This window comes from Gymnoscopelus microlampas, assembly GCF_963454915.1.
Source record: "Gymnoscopelus microlampas genome assembly, chromosome: 11".
Lineage (NCBI taxonomy): Eukaryota > Metazoa > Chordata > Actinopteri > Myctophiformes > Myctophidae > Gymnoscopelus > Gymnoscopelus microlampas.
This window is the reverse complement of record NC_139948.1, coordinates 16,437,023-16,457,732: the sequence shown is the minus strand read 5'-3', so window position 1 is coordinate 16,457,732 and position 20,710 is coordinate 16,437,023. Positions and strand designations below refer to the sequence as shown.

At 43.3% G+C, this 20,710-nt stretch overlaps 1 protein-coding gene across 1 annotated transcript in view; it reads left to right on the top strand.

Moving 5' to 3' along the window:
- The window catches only part of usp43b (ubiquitin specific peptidase 43b), a 105,199-nt gene that overhangs the window by 59,231 nt on the left and 25,258 nt on the right, over window positions 1-20,710 (top strand). The window contains exon 7 of the mRNA XM_084072707.1: window positions 15,541-15,703. Within this exon, the coding sequence (XP_083928833.1) occupies window positions 15,541-15,703 (163 nt within the window). The remainder of the gene's footprint in view (window positions 1-15,540; window positions 15,704-20,710) is intronic.

The window sequence follows — 20,710 nt, the reverse complement described above, 5'->3', positions numbered from 1 at the left end:
TCTCTCTCTCTCTCTCTCTCTCTCTCTCTCTCTCTCTCTCTCTCTCTCTCTCTCTGTGTTGAGACACAGAGACATGGCTTGGTGCCCTAACATAAGCCTCATGCCTGTCTGTCTGGCCTAAGTACAGATGAGAGAGTCCACCCAGGACTCTTATCATGCCTGCTCTGCCTGCTAAGTCTGATAGTGAGACTCCACATCGCAAGTCACCACTCCTCCCTGCCAGACGGAATGTCTTCCTCGTTTTCACCTCAGCACACAGATCTGTGAGAATCACTGAAATTCCCTGTCAACATAGAGGAACCTGGTTTCATCCGGGATGAAACCAGGATGATGAGTCTTTAAATCACAACAGAATGTCACTGCTCATAAACTTTAACTGCGTCTGCTAATGGAACATACCGTGTATTAGAAATCAATACACGCTTGGTGATACACTTGAACCGTGAAATCCTGTCCGAAGTCTGTTCTCTTACCAGCCAATTCTCATTCCCTATTACTGTATGTACTATTATGTGTGTATTATCATATCTTGAAGCTTTGTCAGGTAACTTTGGATGTCATGTTGACGCTGATGGAATGCACATCATGTCAACTTACAGTAACGCAGGCCATGGCAAAGTTAAGCCTACACCAAACCCTTATCCTAACCCGAACCCTAACCCAAACACTTACCCTAACCTTAACCTCAATACTATGGTTCGCATTCATCAACATCAACATGGTGCAGTCAAATATCAAAATATGATGAGAATGGGTTATAATAAGCAGCCCAGTGCAAATACCTAAATAAAGATAAGATTAGCTTGTTGTTTTTCTACACACTTTATTCCATTGTACAGAGACACAGAACTCCCATGCTATCTTGGTGCTTGGAGCAAATCAATGCACTATAAATCAAACTCTCAGATGAATAAAGGTGTCCCACTAAACTGTTGTAGTGATACAATAATTGGCCCTTTATTATAATTTTTCCTTCTGCCCCCAGAATTAATCTGTGATGCACCAGAAGGTATGGTGCCTCAGGAATGTCACTATTTTAAATCTTTGGTGTTATTTAAAAAAATGTTGTTTGTTTTTGTTGAACTGCACAAGGCTTCTAATCAGTTATCCACAAAATGGTAATAGTAAGTAAATGCTGAATCTAACAGCCTGCACATGAGATAAAAGCACAGATTACCGAGCTCTCACCAGGGTCTCATTAGAGCAGCTGGTTCTCTCATTAGCCCTTTCATTTGTAACGGTAACATTAAGGAAAAGGTTATCACCATGGATAATGTCCATATTCGTAGGCCTGGCATGTAATTAGACTGCATGTTAAATGTGCCTCTGTTTAGTGAAAGGCATTTTAAGAGCAGCCTCCTGATTGCCTGGCAGACACAGAGGCTTTCCTTTGTGGTTAATTAAGGTAAAGTAAAGCACACCGGAAATTGTGAATCCATTAAAGTTTAATTTATATTTCGTAGTACAATGGTGTCACTTTCTAAAAAGAACAGATCTACAAGCACGTCATGATGTGACATATTTGTATGTCAAATGCAACATATTTTTTATATCAAAAGAGTCCATAGAGTGATATATTATCTATATAGTACGGTCGGGAAATCCCTGGCCTTTCATTTCAACGAAGCTGCTCACCCAGCACTCCTCCTTCCGGATATTCATTATTATGTCATTGTGGTAATAATTGCTGTGATGACACAGAGTTACCATAGGTCTTGCCAAAAAAGATGACTGAAATGAACGTTAGACAGTGACGTTAAAGCTCAACAGTACAAATATGTTTCTGAAAACGTTTGAGCCTTCTAGGCGGGTCATGGTACTCGGACGCTACCCATCACTCTGATTGGCTGAGATGTGCCCAGCTGCTTTTTCACTAGGAAATACATCACCATATGGAAATGACATACTCTCGAAACTCAATTTCAGCTCGTCTTTAAGGCATCTGCTAACCTTTGACCTTCTCAATCTGTACTGAGTAGGTCTTGTAGCACTGACATACAGATGCTGATGATTGTGTGTGAGAGTGGATGTGCTAACTCAAGTACATAATGAGTCACTCCATCTCAATCAGCAGAGGTGCTTTCTGCAGAAACAGACGATGCAATATGAACATAATAATAGGGTTCTGTTTAAGTAGCGTTATTAAAGAAAGTGGCACAGGCCAAAAGCTTGCAGGCAGCGGATATGGAAATTACTTTAATCTCACGGTGCACAGAAAATAACAAAAAAATGAATAAAAGACTGAAAAAAAGACAGCATGCTTATCAAAATTAGGATGAATTGCTTAATTTCAACCACCTCAGGGTTTTTGTTAATGCAGTCTTCACCTCGGTTTGACACCAACAGCAACTTGTGACTTGGATGGCAAGTTGGGAAATGGTCATCTGTATATCATCTGTGTGTGTGTGTGTGTGTGTGTGTGTGTGTGTGTGTGTGTGTGTGTGTGTGTGTGTGTGTGTGTGTGTGTGTGTGTGTGTGTGTGTGTGTGTGTGTGTGTTTATCCTAGTTACAGTACCTTGTAGCTGTTTATCCTAGTTACAGTACCTTGGAGCACTAAATTGTTTACTTGACCATTTGCCCTGTCGCTTGTCGACTAGGGTTCACGCCACTTAGACTTGCACTTACTCTTGCAAATCTTGCACTTTGTAAGTCACTCTGTATAAGAGCGTCTGCTAAATGATTAAATTGTCAATTGTGTATGCGTGTGTGTGTACGCCTGTGTGCGCGTGTGTGTGTGTGTGTGTGTGTGTGTGTGTGTGTGTGTGTGTGTGTGTGTGTGTGGGGGGAGGAGGGGGGGGGGGGGCTCAGAGTGTTTGTCTCAGGCTTGCTTGCCCTATTTCCATTCGCCTCCTGTCAGAAAGGAGACTAATTGAGCCCCTGCCCATGGAGGTTTACATGAACTCACCACAATGTTAATCTCATGGTGCTGGTCAAACATTTTATTGGAGATGAAGTGTGTGTGTGTGTGTGTGTGTGTGTGTGTGTGTGTGTGTGTGTGTGTGTGTGTGTGTGTGTGTGTGTGTGTGTGTGTGTGTGTGTGTGTGTGCGTGTGTGTGCATTTCTTTTAATGGCGTGAAGAAGAGCCGCCATTAATACCGGCCTTTCTTTTTCACACCGAACCAAACAAAGCCGCCTCCATGGGATTTTACAGCACATAGCATGCCAGCATTGCTGAATCAGAAGTGTGACACGCATCATCAGCGTATGTTTCTCTGTTGGCTTGAGATTTTATACATGTACAACTATTAGCCGACGCATTTATTTAACAAAATACAGACACAACAGACTGACAGAGTAGACCACAGTCACAGAAGCATTTTCCATCACTGAGCGCAACATAAAGACTGCTTTTCCAAATAAGTGGAGCATGGTCAAGTGTAACCCACTCATATATAACAGAGTTGTTGTTGTTAAAAAGTTCCAAGTATTTCAAAGTTCCAAAACCCATCATAATATAATTTCACCCCTATCCCTTTCTCTCTTCCTCTCTCTCTTCCTCTCTCTTCCTTTCTCTCTCTCTCTTGCTCTTGCTCTGACTCTCACGCTCTCGCTCTCTCTCTCTCTCTCTCTCTCTCTCTCTCTCTCTCTCTCTCTCTCTCTCTCTCTCTCTCTCTCTCTCTCTCTCTCTCTCTCTCTCTCTTTACACAAACACATGCACCCAAAATAGATGACAGCTTTCAGTAGACTTTATACATTGCCTACGCATTTATTTCACAAAACACAGACTTGAAGTTTTGTTAATTAGAATATAGGTCTGTTAACCTAGGGTAATTGGTTTAAATCTGTTGCAACTTATAAGGTCAGGACTGACTGTCACAAAATCTAGCTATGAATTCCACAAATCTCTATGTGTGTACAGTGTGTGAGTGTGTATGTGTGACCAAGTAGACTCTGTTTGACCGGGTAGACTTGGAGCCCTGACCCTCAGCTCCATCTACACTGTTCATTGTATATTTTGGGAACCATCAAACCAATTGCCTTCACATTTGGCGTGTGTATTGTTGGCGCACCAAGGGAGTGCAGTTTGAAACTAAATACAACTAAAAATCTATAAAATAGACGTGAAATGACACAATTGATGGGCACACGAGTGATGGGCCTGTACTGACAACGGGTACTGCACTAGTAAAAATGTAAAAGTAGTAGTGTGTGTGTGTGTGTGTGTGTGTGTGTGTGTGTGTGTGTGTGTGTGTGTGTGTGTGTGTGTGTGTGTGTGTGTGTGTGTGTGTGTGTGTGTGTGTGTGTGTGTGTGTGTGTGTGTGTGTGTGTGTGTGTGTGTGTGTGTGTGTGACCAATGCATTTGTGCAATCAGAAATACATAAATTGAAGGATACATTGAAGAGAAGCATGGGGAGTGGTTCAGAAAGGAGAGCAGACCTTAAACCCTTTGCACACTCAATTTTGTGTTTTTCATCCAAGAAACACAGGAATCTAAAAATGCCTCTTGTCAGATGGTAATTTCGTATAGGTTTGCATAGAGAATCATGTGTTCACTATGTGTTCATCATGTGTTCACTCTGTGTGCAAGAGCCTTTAGACTCCACAACCCTGTCATGCCATGCCGGATGTTCCTTATACACAGACATTGTTTCTATCTCCGCTTCCGGCTCAAAGGCTACCCTCCTATTCCATCTAGAGTGGCCGGGCGGATGGATGGGAACCGCGATGTTCCCAGTTCGATCCCGGGCTCCTCCAGAGTTAGTGTCGAAGTGTCCTTGAGCAAGACACTGAACCCCTAATTGCTCCCGATGAGCAGGTTGGTGCCTTGCATGGTTTCCTCTGCCATCGGTGTATGAATGTGTGTGTGAATGGGTGAATGTAATGCACAATCTATGTAAAGCGCTTTGGATAAAAGCGCTACAAAAATGCACCATTTTCCATTTACCATCTGAACAACAAGGCAGAATGATGATGACGCAACAATCCTGCCTTGGACAGGCTTTGTAAAAGGGGCTAGAGTGAAAGTTTGTTTTTCCTGGGTGGCATTTGATGGTCATGTAAGATATGAAAGAATAATAAAACAGTTCATCGCCAGATAGTACAGTACAAAGCATCCCGATGTGCAGTTTGCAGCCCTGAAAAAAGTGCTTTTCAAGTGTGACGAGGCCACTGTGAACGTCTCACAGTCTAGCTGGGTCATAAACAGCCAGTGGTGGAAAAAGTACTCAAATGTTTTACTTAAGTAAAAGTATCAATACTGCAATGTAGAAGTACTTTGTTACAAGTAAAAGTCCGGAATTCAAAATGTTACTTGAGTAAAAGTACGAAATTATTGGCATCAAATTATACTTAAAGTACCAAAAGTAAAAGTATTCGAATGTTTGAAAATAGCAGATCTAGCTCTACGCGTATAGCAGATCTAGCTCACGACGCGTCGCTGTGCAGTACTTAAGTAAGTACAGTACTTAAGTAAATGTACTTAGTTACTTTCCACCACTGCAAACACTGTAGACATGCTCACAAGGGCAACATGATTCTTCTGTCTCCAAGTAATAAAACATCTGTAATGAACTCAGCATGATGTCACAATTGCGCAATTATTCCCTTTGTTTTCAAGCGGTGGCTTTAAAGGAATCTTCTGACTTATGACAGTATCATGTCGTTTGCCAGCAAAGGCTGAGGAACAGATAACTGAGCTGCTTTGTTTGAAGTCTCCATTCTCACATTCCTTGCATTAACACCACAAACAGAGAACAGGCTCCATTGCAGGTGTTTCCCCAAAAATGAGCTCATCCCTTGAGAGATCTCACGGTCTGGGATCTGGCAGCAGTTGATCAACTGTTTATTTTCAAACACACTTTATAGGCGACCAAGCCCAGAGCCTCAAGCTCATTCTTTTGCACCTATAATGTCATGCATCTACCAAAAGAGTGCCACCAGAAGTCATGTGGCTAAAGGACAATTTCTTCATCCATTGCCATGACAGTAATATGCTTTTGTCTCATCCCACTGAGTTTCCACTTGTGGAGCCATCGGCAAGGATTTTACGCATCTGCTTCAGTCTAGCGGCCGGCAAAACGGGGACAGCAGGCTTTAGGTGTAACCGTCACCGATGTGGAACACTTGTTTGATGAAACCCCAATAATGAGAGTGGGCTCACACGCAAATCGGTCACTATCTAGGTCAGCAGTCGCTGTTTGGCAGGGTGCTCTGTGTGGAGAATTCTCTTGTGACACAGCGCATTGTGGGCTATTTTCTGCGTGTGATGCCGTCGTACGACAAGGTGTAAATCGGGCTTCATTCTCTCTCTCCAACATATATAAACTTCAAAGCATTTTTGGTATTTTTGCGTGACACCATTGTACGACAAGGTATAAAACAGGGCTTACGGTGGTTAATCAGAATAATCGATTTAGTCGATGAAAAAAATCTATTAGAATATATTTTTTAAATACATTTTACAAACGCACTCCTCGTTCATTGATTAATCGCATAAGTAATCGATAGTTGCAGTCTCTCTTTCTCTCCACCACATGACCTGATAAGGTCAGTACACAGTTGTGTGTGGTGGGTTGAAGCTTCAAATATGGAGCTTCTAATACAGACACTGTAGGGCCGTTGCTCAGAGGGAGAGATCTTTCTTTGTGGTCGTATAGTGAGTTGTATATTTAGACCAGTGATTCCCTACCTTTTTAAATTCAAGGACCCCCAATTTGATATGCATTAGATCGTAGACCCCCATTTGATGTCTTCTCGGAGAGTGGACAAATGCAAACAAAATTATGGACTCTCCTTTATTTGTCACAGTACATTTGCAATTTGTCCTCTGCAATGCATTAACCCATCCAAACAATTAGAAGCACCCTTAGGGGTACATTTGGTTCTATTTGTCCCTGGACCCTTAAGTTGTGTACCAGTAGTTGACTTAATGTTTATTGACCATAACCACTATTGTGTGTGTGTGTGTGTGTGTGTGTGTGTGTGTGTGTGTGTGTGTGTGTGTGTGTGTGTGTGTGTGTGTGTGTGTGTGTGTGTGTGTGTGTGTGTGTGTGTGTGTGTGTGTGGGGGGAGGAGGGGGGGGGGGGCTCAGAGTGTTTGTCTCAGGCTTGCTTGCCCTATTTCCATTCGCCTCCTGTCAGAAAGGAGACTAATTGAGCCCCTGCCCATGGAGGTTTACATGAACTCACCACAATGTTAATCTCATGGTGCTGGTCAAACATTTTATTGGAGATGAAGTGTGTGTGTGTGTGTGTGTGTGTGTGTGTGTGTGTGTGTGTGTGTGTGTGTGTGTGTGTGTGTGTGTGTGTGTGTGTGTGTGTGTGTGTGTGTGTGTGCGTGTGTGTGCATTTCTTTTAATGGCGTGAAGAAGAGCCGCCATTAATACCGGCCTTTCTTTTTCACACCGAACCAAACAAAGCCGCCTCCATGGGATTTTACAGCACATAGCATGCCAGCATTGCTGAATCAGAAGTGTGACACGCATCATCAGCGTATGTTTCTCTGTTGGCTTGAGATTTTATACATGTACAACTATTAGCCGACGCATTTATTTAACAAAATACAGACACAACAGACTGACAGAGTAGACCACAGTCACAGAAGCATTTTCCATCACTGAGCGCAACATAAAGACTGCTTTTCCAAATAAGTGGAGCATGGTCAAGTGTAACCCACTCATATATAACAGAGTTGTTGTTGTTAAAAAGTTCCAAGTATTTCAAAGTTCCAAAACCCATCATAATATAATTTCACCCCTATCCCTTTCTCTCTTCCTCTCTCTCTTCCTCTCTCTTCCTTTCTCTCTCTCTCTTGCTCTTGCTCTGACTCTCACGCTCTCGCTCTCTCTCTCTCTCTCTCTCTCTCTCTCTCTCTCTCTCTCTCTCTCTCTCTCTCTCTCTCTCTCTCTCTCTCTCTCTCTCTCTCTCTCTCTCTTTTACACAAACACATGCACCCAAAATAGATGACAGCTTTCAGTAGACTTTATACATTGCCTACGCATTTATTTCACAAAACACAGACTTGAAGTTTTGTTAATTAGAATATAGGTCTGTTAACCTAGGGTAATTGGTTTAAATCTGTTGCAACTTATAAGGTCAGGACTGACTGTCACAAAATCTAGCTATGAATTCCACAAATCTCTATGTGTGTACAGTGTGTGAGTGTGTATGTGTGACCAAGTAGACTCTGTTTGACCGGGTAGACTTGGAGCCCTGACCCTCAGCTCCATCTACACTGTTCATTGTATATTTTGGGAACCATCAAACCAATTGCCTTCACATTTGGCGTGTGTATTGTTGGCGCACCAAGGGAGTGCAGTTTGAAACTAAATACAACTAAAAATCTATAAAATAGACGTGAAATGACACAATTGATGGGCACACGAGTGATGGGCCTGTACTGACAACGGGTACTGCACTAGTAAAAATGTAAAAGTAGTAGTGTGTGTGTGTGTGTGTGTGTGTGTGTGTGTGTGTGTGTGTGTGTGTGTGTGTGTGTGTGTGTGTGTGTGTGTGTGTGTGTGTGTGTGTGTGTGTGTGTGTGTGTGTGTGTGTGTGTGTGTGTGTGTGTGTGTGTGTGACCAATGCATTTGTGCAATCAGAAATACATAAATTGAAGGATACATTGAAGAGAAGCATGGGGAGTGGTTCAGAAAGGAGAGCAGACCTTAAACCCTTTGCACACTCAATTTTGTGTTTTTCATCCAAGAAACACAGGAATCTAAAAATGCCTCTTGTCAGATGGTAATTTCGTATAGGTTTGCATAGAGAATCATGTGTTCACTATGTGTTCATCATGTGTTCACTCTGTGTGCAAGAGCCTTTAGACTCCACAACCCTGTCATGCCATGCCGGATGTTCCTTATACACAGACATTGTTTCTATCTCCGCTTCCGGCTCAAAGGCTACCCTCCTATTCCATCTAGAGTGGCCGGGCGGATGGATGGGAACCGCGATGTTCCCAGTTCGATCCCGGGCTCCTCCAGAGTTAGTGTCGAAGTGTCCTTGAGCAAGACACTGAACCCCTAATTGCTCCCGATGAGCAGGTTGGTGCCTTGCATGGTTTCCTCTGCCATCGGTGTATGAATGTGTGTGTGAATGGGTGAATGTAATGCACAATCTATGTAAAGCGCTTTGGATAAAAGCGCTACAAAAATGCACCATTTTCCATTTACCATCTGAACAACAAGGCAGAATGATGATGACGCAACAATCCTGCCTTGGACAGGCTTTGTAAAAGGGGCTAGAGTGAAAGTTTGTTTTTCCTGGGTGGCATTTGATGGTCATGTAAGATATGAAAGAATAATAAAACAGTTCATCGCCAGATAGTACAGTACAAAGCATCCCGATGTGCAGTTTGCAGCCCTGAAAAAAGTGCTTTTCAAGTGTGACGAGGCCACTGTGAACGTCTCACAGTCTAGCTGGGTCATAAACAGCCAGTGGTGGAAAAAGTACTCAAATGTTTTACTTAAGTAAAAGTATCAATACTGCAATGTAGAAGTACTTTGTTACAAGTAAAAGTCCGGAATTCAAAATGTTACTTGAGTAAAAGTACGAAATTATTGGCATCAAATTATACTTAAAGTACCAAAAGTAAAAGTATTCGAATGTTTGAAAATAGCAGATCTAGCTCTACGCGTATAGCAGATCTAGCTCACGACGCGTCGCTGTGCAGTACTTAAGTAAGTACAGTACTTAAGTAAATGTACTTAGTTACTTTCCACCACTGCAAACACTGTAGACATGCTCACAAGGGCAACATGATTCTTCTGTCTCCAAGTAATAAAACATCTGTAATGAACTCAGCATGATGTCACAATTGCGCAATTATTCCCTTTGTTTTCAAGCGGTGGCTTTAAAGGAATCTTCTGACTTATGACAGTATCATGTCGTTTGCCAGCAAAGGCTGAGGAACAGATAACTGAGCTGCTTTGTTTGAAGTCTCCATTCTCACATTCCTTGCATTAACACCACAAACAGAGAACAGGCTCCATTGCAGGTGTTTCCCCAAAAATGAGCTCATCCCTTGAGAGATCTCACGGTCTGGGATCTGGCAGCAGTTGATCAACTGTTTATTTTCAAACACACTTTATAGGCGACCAAGCCCAGAGCCTCAAGCTCATTCTTTTGCACCTATAATGTCATGCATCTACCAAAAGAGTGCCACCAGAAGTCATGTGGCTAAAGGACAATTTCTTCATCCATTGCCATGACAGTAATATGCTTTTGTCTCATCCCACTGAGTTTCCACTTGTGGAGCCATCGGCAAGGATTTTACGCATCTGCTTCAGTCTAGCGGCCGGCAAAACGGGGACAGCAGGCTTTAGGTGTAACCGTCACCGATGTGGAACACTTGTTTGATGAAACCCCAATAATGAGAGTGGGCTCACACGCAAATCGGTCACTATCTAGGTCAGCAGTCGCTGTTTGGCAGGGTGCTCTGTGTGGAGAATTCTCTTGTGACACAGCGCATTGTGGGCTATTTTCTGCGTGTGATGCCGTCGTACGACAAGGTGTAAATCGGGCTTCATTCTCTCTCTCCAACATATATAAACTTCAAAGCATTTTTGGTATTTTTGCGTGACACCATTGTACGACAAGGTATAAAACAGGGCTTACGGTGGTTAATCAGAATAATCGATTTAGTCGATGAAAAAAATCTATTAGAATATATTTTTTAAATACATTTTACAAACGCACTCCTCGTTCATTGATTAATCGCATAAGTAATCGATAGTTGCAGTCTCTCTTTCTCTCCACCACATGACCTGATAAGGTCAGTACACAGTTGTGTGTGGTGGGTTGAAGCTTCAAATATGGAGCTTCTAATACAGACACTGTAGGGCCGTTGCTCAGAGGGAGAGATCTTTCTTTGTGGTCGTATAGTGAGTTGTATATTTAGACCAGTGATTCCCTACCTTTTTAAATTCAAGGACCCCCAATTTGATATGCATTAGATCGTAGACCCCCATTTGATGTCTTCTCGGAGAGTGGACAAATGCAAACAAAATTATGGACTCTCCTTTATTTGTCACAGTACATTTGCAATTTGTCCTCTGCAATGCATTAACCCATCCAAACAATTAGAAGCACCCTTAGGGGTACATTTGGTTCTATTTGTCCCTGGACCCTTAAGTTGTGTACCAGTAGTTGACTTAATGTTTATTGACCATAACCACTATTGTGTGTGTGTGTGTGTGTGTGTGTGTGTGTGTGTGTGTGTGTGTGTGTGTGTGTGTGTGTGTGTGTGTGTGTGTGTGTGTGTGTGTGTGTGTGTGTGTGTGTGTGTGTGTGTGTGTGTGTGTGTGTGTGTGTGTGTGCGTGCGTGCGTGCGTGCGTGCGTGCGTGCGTGCGTGCGTGCGCACACATCTCTCTTGATGACAACTGCTTATTTTGTTCATCTTGTGTTTAGAATAACACTAATTACTATTTATTTTGTGGCAACCAGGGTTACAATTTTCTTTTTATAAACTGTGGTCTTACATACAGTTGTGTGAGAATGCTTGAACTTCCTGTTTTACAAAATACAATTTTCATTACTTTACTACATAATCGGTGAAAGACAACTATTGTTAAAGATTAGTAAACTAGTAAGAATAAGTAGTCATCAAACCCCTAGTACTGTAAATAAGCCTCTTTGTGTGTGTATGCAAAGCGCATGAATGTGATTCCAGTAGAGGGATTTAGCCGAGCTCTGCAGTGGTGGTTTGGATGCATGGTGTGGTTGTCTGTAGAGTATATCTCTCCAGAGGTTAGAGGTGTTTAATTATGGGCTTCCACGTAGTCTGGCTGTGTTTAGTCTGGTTCATCCACTTCTCTGTGGCGGTTGGAGAATTGAAAATGAAAGGAGGCTGAAAGCCCCTGGAGTCTAGGGGAGTGACAGCCTCCGCAGCCTCTTGCTTACACATAAGACGTTTATACACAGACCCAGCTTCCTGGCGCAGCAGAACCAGGTCTGATGTCTGTGTAAAGATGTCGAGTTGGAAAAATGGTGGGTTAAAATTAGATGGATATGGCCCAGCTCAATACCTAGAAGAACAGCTGGAGTTGACCTGATGTTGGTTCTGTGTAAATTAGAGCTGGCTCGGTTAAGTAGACCTGGCCCAGTGTTGGTTCTGTGTAAAGTAGAGCTGACCCAGTGATTGTTCTGTGTAAAGTAGAGCTGACCCAGTGATTATTCTGTGTTAAGTAGACCTGACCCAGTGTTGGTTCTGTGTAAAGTAGGGCTGACCCAGTGATTGTTCTGTGTTAAGTAGAGCTGACCCAGTGATGGTTCTGTGTAAAGTAGGGCTGACCCAGTGATTATTCTGTGTTAAGTAGAGCTGACCCAGTGATGGTTCTGTGTTAAGTAGAGCTGACCCAGTGATGGTTCTGTGTAAAGTAGGGCTGACCCAGTGATTATTCTGTGTTAAGTAGAGCTGACCCAGTGTTGGTTCTGTGTTAAGTAGAGCTGACCCTGTGTTGGTTCTGTGTAAAATAAATCTGACCCTGTGTTGGTTCGGTATATACAGTAGGAAAGCTGGCCTGGTGTTGGTTCTGTATAAAGTAAAGCTGGCCTGGTGTTGGTTCTGTATAAAGTAAAGCTGGCCTGGTGTTGGTTCTGTATAAAGTAAAGCTGGCCTGGAGTTGGTTCTGGATAAAATAAAGCCGACCTGGAGTTGGTTGTGTGTGAAGTAGAGCTAGAGAAATCTAGACAATCCCGTGGAATATTATATAGTTAACATACAGTATACTGATATGTTGAATACATATATTCTGAACAGTTACAAACCATTTTCCATCGCTAGTTCTCTGGAAAATGTTCTCAGGCTCAGAGGTCATACTCCCGCCGCCGTTACAGCAGATGAGCGTCTCTCTCTCTCCTCTTTAGAGAGAACCAAAACTATTGATCTAGAATGAAGTTACTGATTAATTAGCAAAGATGAAATGAACATAAATACAATGATTTTATTGGCTTACTGCAGTACTATGGATGTGTATAAAAATGTGGTCTAAATCATTAGACGTGGCTTACTTGCTTTTGTTGCTACTGTACAGACAGTATATGGCAGATTTGGCTAATGCTGTATCAACACCTTTTTCAAAGACTTTATCATGTAGCATATATGCTCTTAGTAGTGTGCACCCATATGCTAGAAAGGCAAGCAGAATCAAACCCTGGTTGTTGAAGGGAGTCTTACATTTACAGTATAGCAGCTGATCTGGTTGTATTCACATGAATAAAAATCAGCTAATGACGAAACGCAAATTGAACTTAACTTGACGTCTGTTAATAAAAATCACACAATCCTACACAAAGAAGGTGTTTATTATTGTATTGTCGTACAAGATAGATCACATAGCCTACAGTAATTCCTGCAGATTTGTCTCTGCAGTGTAAAGATGTTCACACCCAGTAAAAGGTGGAGAAAAACTGTGGAATTTGATCATCATATTATCATATCAAATTCTTCCCTTGGTCTGCTACAGCGTTTTAATCCGCAGTGTAAAGACAGCTTTAGAAAATAAATGTCTGTGGGTTTATGTTACATTCAGACCTTCTGGAATCTATACCAGGATGTTTAAACACGTCAACATATAAACACACACAGCATACCATACCATCCCTCATTTTCTGTTAGGAAGCAGGCTGTAATTCAGCCAGCATAGAAAGAAACCTTGGTGGCACAACGTCTAGAAACAGTAGATTTGTGACAGCAGGTCATAAAAAAAAACTTTGATTTAATGAGGCGATGAGGTGGCTGGGTCTGCTGTGTAAATCACAATGGTACAGGTCAGTAGTGGTGACCTCTGCATTTTTTTACCAGTTTCATCAATGTGTTTTGCAGGTAATTTAACAAGAGACCCCCCCCTTTCCCCGTAAATCATTTCCATTCGCTGACAGAGGTCAATGCTCATGTAAATTGCAGCACACAAGTTTTATCACCAGATTGATTAGGCTGACATGAATAGGCTACATTAAAACAGTGGTTCTCAAACATTTTCTTATGAAGGACCCTCAAATCGATATATATGTATTAGCATGCGTACCCCCATTTGAAAATATTTTGTACCAGTGACCCCCATGAGAGGAGGTGTTTGTTGTTAGATTAGATTTAGTACAGAATTCTGCAACTGTGTAGGAAGGTGGACAGATTGAAACCTATGATCTGAATGATCATCTAACTTGTAGCCGGTAACATAAGAGTGAAATTGACCACTTGTAATCTGCCGGCCCTCTTTAGGCCATAGGCTAAATGGCTAAATGGTTAAATGTTTTGTAAATGTTAAAAAATAGCTGATCTACAAGCTCATGATGCGTCACATTGGCGCGCTGTGAGCGTATAGATCGGCTTTTTCTTAAATTCTTAAACTGTTCCTCGTTTTGCAGGGGAGCCCATGGAACCCCTTAAGGACCCCTGGTGGTCCCCTGGCCCTATACTTTGAGAACCACTGCGTTGAAAGCCCTAAGAATTCTTGCCGCTACTTTGGCTGCTGAGGGTCCATCAGCCACAATCACAGAGGTCATCATGTTGAGGCTGTGGGAGGTGTCAGCGGTGACTGTGATTGGCTTGGAATAGGTCTCGCCTTCCATATACTGTACTCTTTCCAAAACACCATGTGGAGTGCAAAAGAAAAGTTTGCAGATGGGCTGATATTTGACCACGGGATGCATCAGCATGGCATTCGCCGTCGGCAGTGATGAATTGCACATCAGGCGTGAACAACGGCAATTTAATGAAACGCTCTGATTTGGGTAAGGCATGGCCGTTGAGACTATTTTACCCATGCAACCAGACAGAGAGGGAGAGACAGAAAGAGACGAGAGAGACAGACAGAGAGAGAGAGGGACAGGCAGACAGACAGACAGACAGAGACTATTTCATTCACAGTGGGTACCGAAATCTGGACAAGCTGTTACACATTGAGAGAGAGAGAGAGAGAGAGAGAGTTTGGCGGGAATTGAGTGGGAAGTGGTGCTTGGCATCCCACCAGGAGGCGATGTGGAGAAGAAACAGCATCACGTAAGACCTCCTACTGAGCGTGCAGGCAGCCAGTGCCTTTATCTCACCGCCCACCCCCACCCTCACACCAAATAGAAAGCCATCCTGATGTTAACCCCTCGCAAAATGGCATCAAAAATAGCAGATCTACATGATCACAAAGCGTCGCATCGTGGCACGGTGTGAGCTTGTAGATCGGTTATTTCCGCAGCGTGACACCATCGTACGATACCATTTTATACGTATGAAATTGGGCTTAAGTGGTTAAACCTCCCTATTAGTGTGCGAAAGATTGTCCACCTAATTTTGGGAAGGAGAATAATTCAGCATCAACCAATCCGTTAGCCATACCACCTTATATGTGATTGATATACATTTCCTAATAAGAAAGTGAAGATTGCATTGTTTGAAAAAGAATAAAGAAAAGTCCCAATTAGAACATTCCTGCTCCTGATTTCCTGTTTGATAGCTCATTTCCTTTGTCCTTCAAAGTCCTTTCATCTTCTCCTCATTCCCTTCTTTTCTCACTCTCTCTCCATCCATCCCTTATCTCATCCCTCACTTTCACCATCTGCTCTCTCTCCCTCTGATCCGCCCTTCTCTCTCTCTCTCCCTGCCAGGTTACCACCACAGCCTGCCCTCTTCTCCCTACTCCTCTGGTCCAGAGGGTCAGAGGTTACTGGCATCGGGGGCCTTGTCGTCAGAGTTCCTCAACCAGGGGGTCCCCCTGAAGATCCTGCTGCTGGTGTGCAATGCTGCGGGGGCGGGACAACAGGCTGTCAGGTAATGGTGCGAAACCGTCCCGTTGCGCCGGGGTACACCCGACTGCATGCTCAGCTAGTGTTTTACCGTCCTGTTTCACAGGCCTGGAAAGCAGGAACCTTACGTCACTACTCTACACGGGTCATTCCAAACTGACCCATGTGATCCAGTCTAGAAAAAATGGGGGGAAAAATTGGTTTCTGGTGGTGGGTTCCGGTTGGCGCCGCATTGTTTTTGTTCCCCCCATAATGCCAATTAATTAGTTTAGTCTCGCTTAGAGTTCGAATAAAAGATGGATATTCCATATGATTATTATACCACACGAAACTAAACGATTATACCAAAGTAAACAAATTATGGCTGAGGGGAATCACCGGTGCTCTTGGCTTGTTGGTTGGTTTGACAACCGTCCCGTATTAGCCGGGACGCCCCGTATTTGAGCCAAAAGGGGCGTGTCCCGTACGGGACTTTGTTTGTCCCGGACTCCGGTGTAAAGGGAAAAATAAAAAATATATTTCTGTTTGCGCACAATGCAGTGTGTCTGGCTGCGTGTTTGTGTGCTGTATACGAAGGGCGCTAGGACCGCTCAGTTGACAGGGCAGGCACAGTGCTCGCACACGTGCGTGTGTGTGTGTGTGTGAGATTTTCTCCCGTGGGCGCGGCTCCCCCAAAATAATTAAATCACATAACCCTAACCCAACCCTAACCCTAACCCTAAAACCGAAATAAAGTAACAAAAAACGGAAAAAATCGCGCGGCGCACGAGGGACCCATGCACGCGCGCTGCGCGCGCGCATGTGTCCCGTTTCCCCAGTTCTGGATGTTGGCAACCCTACTTGGTGGGTTCTATCTACTCTAGACCGCCGGATCAGGAAAAAATAGGAGTTGATCCCAGTCTAGGAACGCAAAGGAATTCATCTGTATGTCAGTATGAATACTTTTCAGAACAAAATCCAGAGTGTTCATTTATATCTTACTTTATATTTTGTCTGTATCTCAAAATAGCAGAACCACAAGCTCATAACCCATCACATTGTGAAGTGTTGTGAGCTGTGGACCTGCTATTTTTGGCACCAGACACCATCGTACAACGGAGATTAAACTGCACATAAAAGTGATGTCCCGTCAGGGAACTTCAGTTTCAACTGGCTGTAAGGGGTTAAGTGTCTTGTCTTGCTCATTTCGACACGTATCCTGGGCCGATCGGTAGGCCATCCCGGTGACCTTCAAATCACCATTCAGCTACAGCAGCTACGGCCACCCCTATTGCAACGCAATAATTCTTGTTAGAAATGGCATAACACTTTGACAGACATCTGATTCTCCTCTGCTCCTCAGTCTGTGCTTAGCACCCCCCATCACCCACACCCACGCACGCACGCACGCACGCACGCACGCACGCACGCACTCACATATGCACATACTCACATATGCACACATATGTAGCTAATTGGATGGTTGAGAAAATCACGTTAGCTCCCCTGTCCAAGAGATGCTTGCGCTCAATCTCACCAAGAGGCGAGTTTCAAACTCCAGAGCTGGAGGAGTTTGACATGTGGCATGATGGAACGATCCATCAGCCAGCCACCACACGGACACACAGTCCGGGAGGATCGATACTCCGAGTCCAATCCCATTCACCAGGCCAGTTGTCTCTGTCTCTCCTTCAAATGCCTCACCGCCCCCTCGCATTCGTCTCATCACATCAAAGCCAGGAGTATGATATGATACTGGAATCATATACTGTACGTTCTCTCTTTCTGATTCCCCCTGATTCTCCGAAGAACAGGTTTGCTGGTAGATTCCTCGCCAGCGGAGCGAAGGTGCAGCAGAGTGTGACATAACTGACATTTGTTTTATTTCAGGTTCATTCTTTTGTTTTACCGGTGATTCCACAAGGTGTTCGGGAGTCATCTCATGTGTGTCATAAGAAAATACGGTTAATCTTACCTTCACTGTCAACCCCACGACATCTGATCTCCGTCATGCTTGCATCCCAGTTCTGCTTAACTATCTTGTCTTGTTTTAAATCACAACCATCTGTGCTGAGAGCTTATGATGATTTAGTTGTTTTCATTTCATTTTCTGTTCTCTCTTCATTCACACTGATTTACAATGTGTTAAGTGGCTCACTAATGTGTATGTATACATGTATACGTATACATATAGGGATATATACTGTATAGTATTTAGCGAATGCAAAGTCCTTTAGCCAAGCAGTTGTCTCCTGGTCTGCTGTATGGAGGGTGACTAATCCTCCTTTCAGTCTTTGGAGAGGACAAACTTCTATGATGTGCTCCATAGTTTACTCCTCTCCACAAGTACACAGTGGGCTTGGGCTACTGCCCCATTTGTGAAGGCTGGCAAAGCAGGGGCCATGTCCAGTCCTGAATCGATTGAGTGTCGACCACTGTCTCCTTAGGAGGTTGGTGCCAGGGACCTGTTGGTTGGAGTCTGACACCAGATGTGTGTTTGGTGTCAGACCCCAACCAACAGACCCCACTACTGTACTGTATAGTGAGTCTATATTATAGAGTTGTTGGTCAGAAATCTTGTTGTGTACGTATGTCCTAAACCTTTTCAGGAAATGGAAAAAAGAACCTCTGTTCCAATGAATCCAATGTAGTTATTATTTAGTCACAAGCTCTTGTTAATACTTTTCATTCGTTAAATATTTATAAAACCCACAGAGAGACCTGGCATCCCTATTTTGTGCATGTCATTATGTTTCCCAAATTTTCAGAACTGTTTAAAAATTTGCTTTTGTCATACGACGGGACACAAAATAGGGAATATGAAAAAAACATAAAGAGATGAAATATGGAAATACAAGGTTTCTGCCCGACAGCGACGATAAACTCCATCTGCTGTAGTATTAGTGGCACAGAACTGGCTGTTTGGAACTTAATGGACTGTCACTGTACGATGCTATCTCTCTCAGATGGATAATACAGTGTGTAGGGCCGCATCGCATTATTATTGTGCCATTTGTTTTCCCTTTTGTGGTAGAGAGAATATGCCATCTATCCAGCATCGCTAATTCATCATCAGACAAGTATCACTCATGAACAATTTTTTTACCATTAACCGTTATCACTGTTAGCGTGAACATTTGTACTCTGCTCCGCATTCGCTTTAAGGTATTTATTCACAGTGTGAGCTGTAACAGAGGAGGTGTTTGTCATCGCCACTAAATGAAGGTGAACTGAGCTCGTCGACTCGAAATAGATGCTGCTGATTAGGGACGCCACATGCAGGCTGCGCCGTGGTACGTGTGGCTTATCGCATCAGTTGCAGCACGGACACACTTCCCACCCTTTCCTGATGCGTTGACAGGCTACTCATCTCGCCGTGGTTTAGACAGATGATGTCCGATGCCACGAGCTGCAGCACCAATCATCACAAACTCCCCAGGATCTCCAATCTCTAATCCCATCTAGCTGCCGCCCCGCCCGCAGCCCCAGGACAGTCTCTCGAAAATAGCAGATCTGCGAGCTCACACATGCGACACGTGAGCTTGTAGTTTGCCTGTTTTCAGTGTGGGACACCACCACCATACACGAAGTATAAATCAGGAGTAGTCATGGCAAGGAAACGGACTCGGACAACCTGAGGCCAAAATATGATTGTCCATGGTGGTTGTAATGATGCTTCTGGGGCAGAAAATGGCTGCATGGATGTGGCGGTTTGGAGGCGCGTGGACTCGACTGTGATTGTAAACAAAACGGAGACGGGGCCTCGTGCTAACCGAACACTTTTTCCATCTCGCACCATACTTACCTCTTCTTACCAAAGAGGGACAGAAGTCTGTAGTGAACTTGGAGCCCTTAATACAGCAGGGTTAAGAGCTGTTATGTCCAACTAAATTATGTCCCATCGTTTTCTTGTTTTTTAATGACCTGACGTACAGGTGCAATAGCAGCCCAGTTTACTACAACTACAAAATAAAATAGGATTATTCTGGCTCTTGCTACTTAGCAGTTCCCAATGTAATTAATTGTTTAAACCCCTTAGCAGTCCCTTTTCTCCTCGCCATTCAACCCGCACACACACACACACACACACACACCAGTAGTTTGTGTCGACTGTCATATGGCCTGACTGCTCCTAGTGACCGGCGGAATGTTGTTTGGAAATTAAAATCCACGGCATGGAATTTATGTCAAATGGAGACCGGTGACATTAATGGTTAGAATGACGAACAGTGTTTTTTATAATCTGTCTCAATGTACCTCGAGGAGCCCAGACAGTTTCCTGTGACTTAATTGGAAATTTTACCCGTGAACAAGCCCTGTCATTAGCAATGATTATTTGGTTGGTCCAAGGCCATAGTAATCCCATCTCTGTTAAGAGTCCAAGGCAAAATAACATAAAAGCAGAAAACTTTAATTAGTGAGACAGTTTGTGTAAATAGCACTGCTGATAAATACATGTGGCTCATGATTAAAATAGAATTGGCACCGGGTGAAAAAAGGGTTACAAAATCGTGGGATAAAAATGAATATACGTTTTTTTATAATAGAATTGTAACCCTACAGAAGCATGGGACTTATATTAAGTGTGTGTGTATGTGTGTGTGTGTGTGTGTGTGTGTGTGTGTGTGTGTGTGTGTGTGTGTGTGTGTGTGTGTGTGTGTGTGTGTGTGTGTGCGCGTGTGCGTGTGCGTGCGCGCTGATATTGATATTAAGAAGCATCTAGCTGAAGCTTGCCTTTAATCAGAGGTGTACTTTAATAAATGCATCGTGTGATTCTTCATTAGAAATGGAGGGTCTTCCATCTCCTTGGCTATAATGATGTCACATTAACCAGCCAGCCCCCTTCTATAGATAGGCTGTAATGAGAAATTCACTGTATTGCTGATAATGGGTCCAGCAATAGTCATTTCATATTATAATAGTATGCCAAGTGTAGATTAGCTGTGAACCATGTGACAGCCAGCAAGGCAGGGGCTGGTACTCTCTCTATTCAGAGGTACAGTAATGAGTGTGATATATTTGCTTTATTCATCTTTTCTTCTCCTTCTTCTTA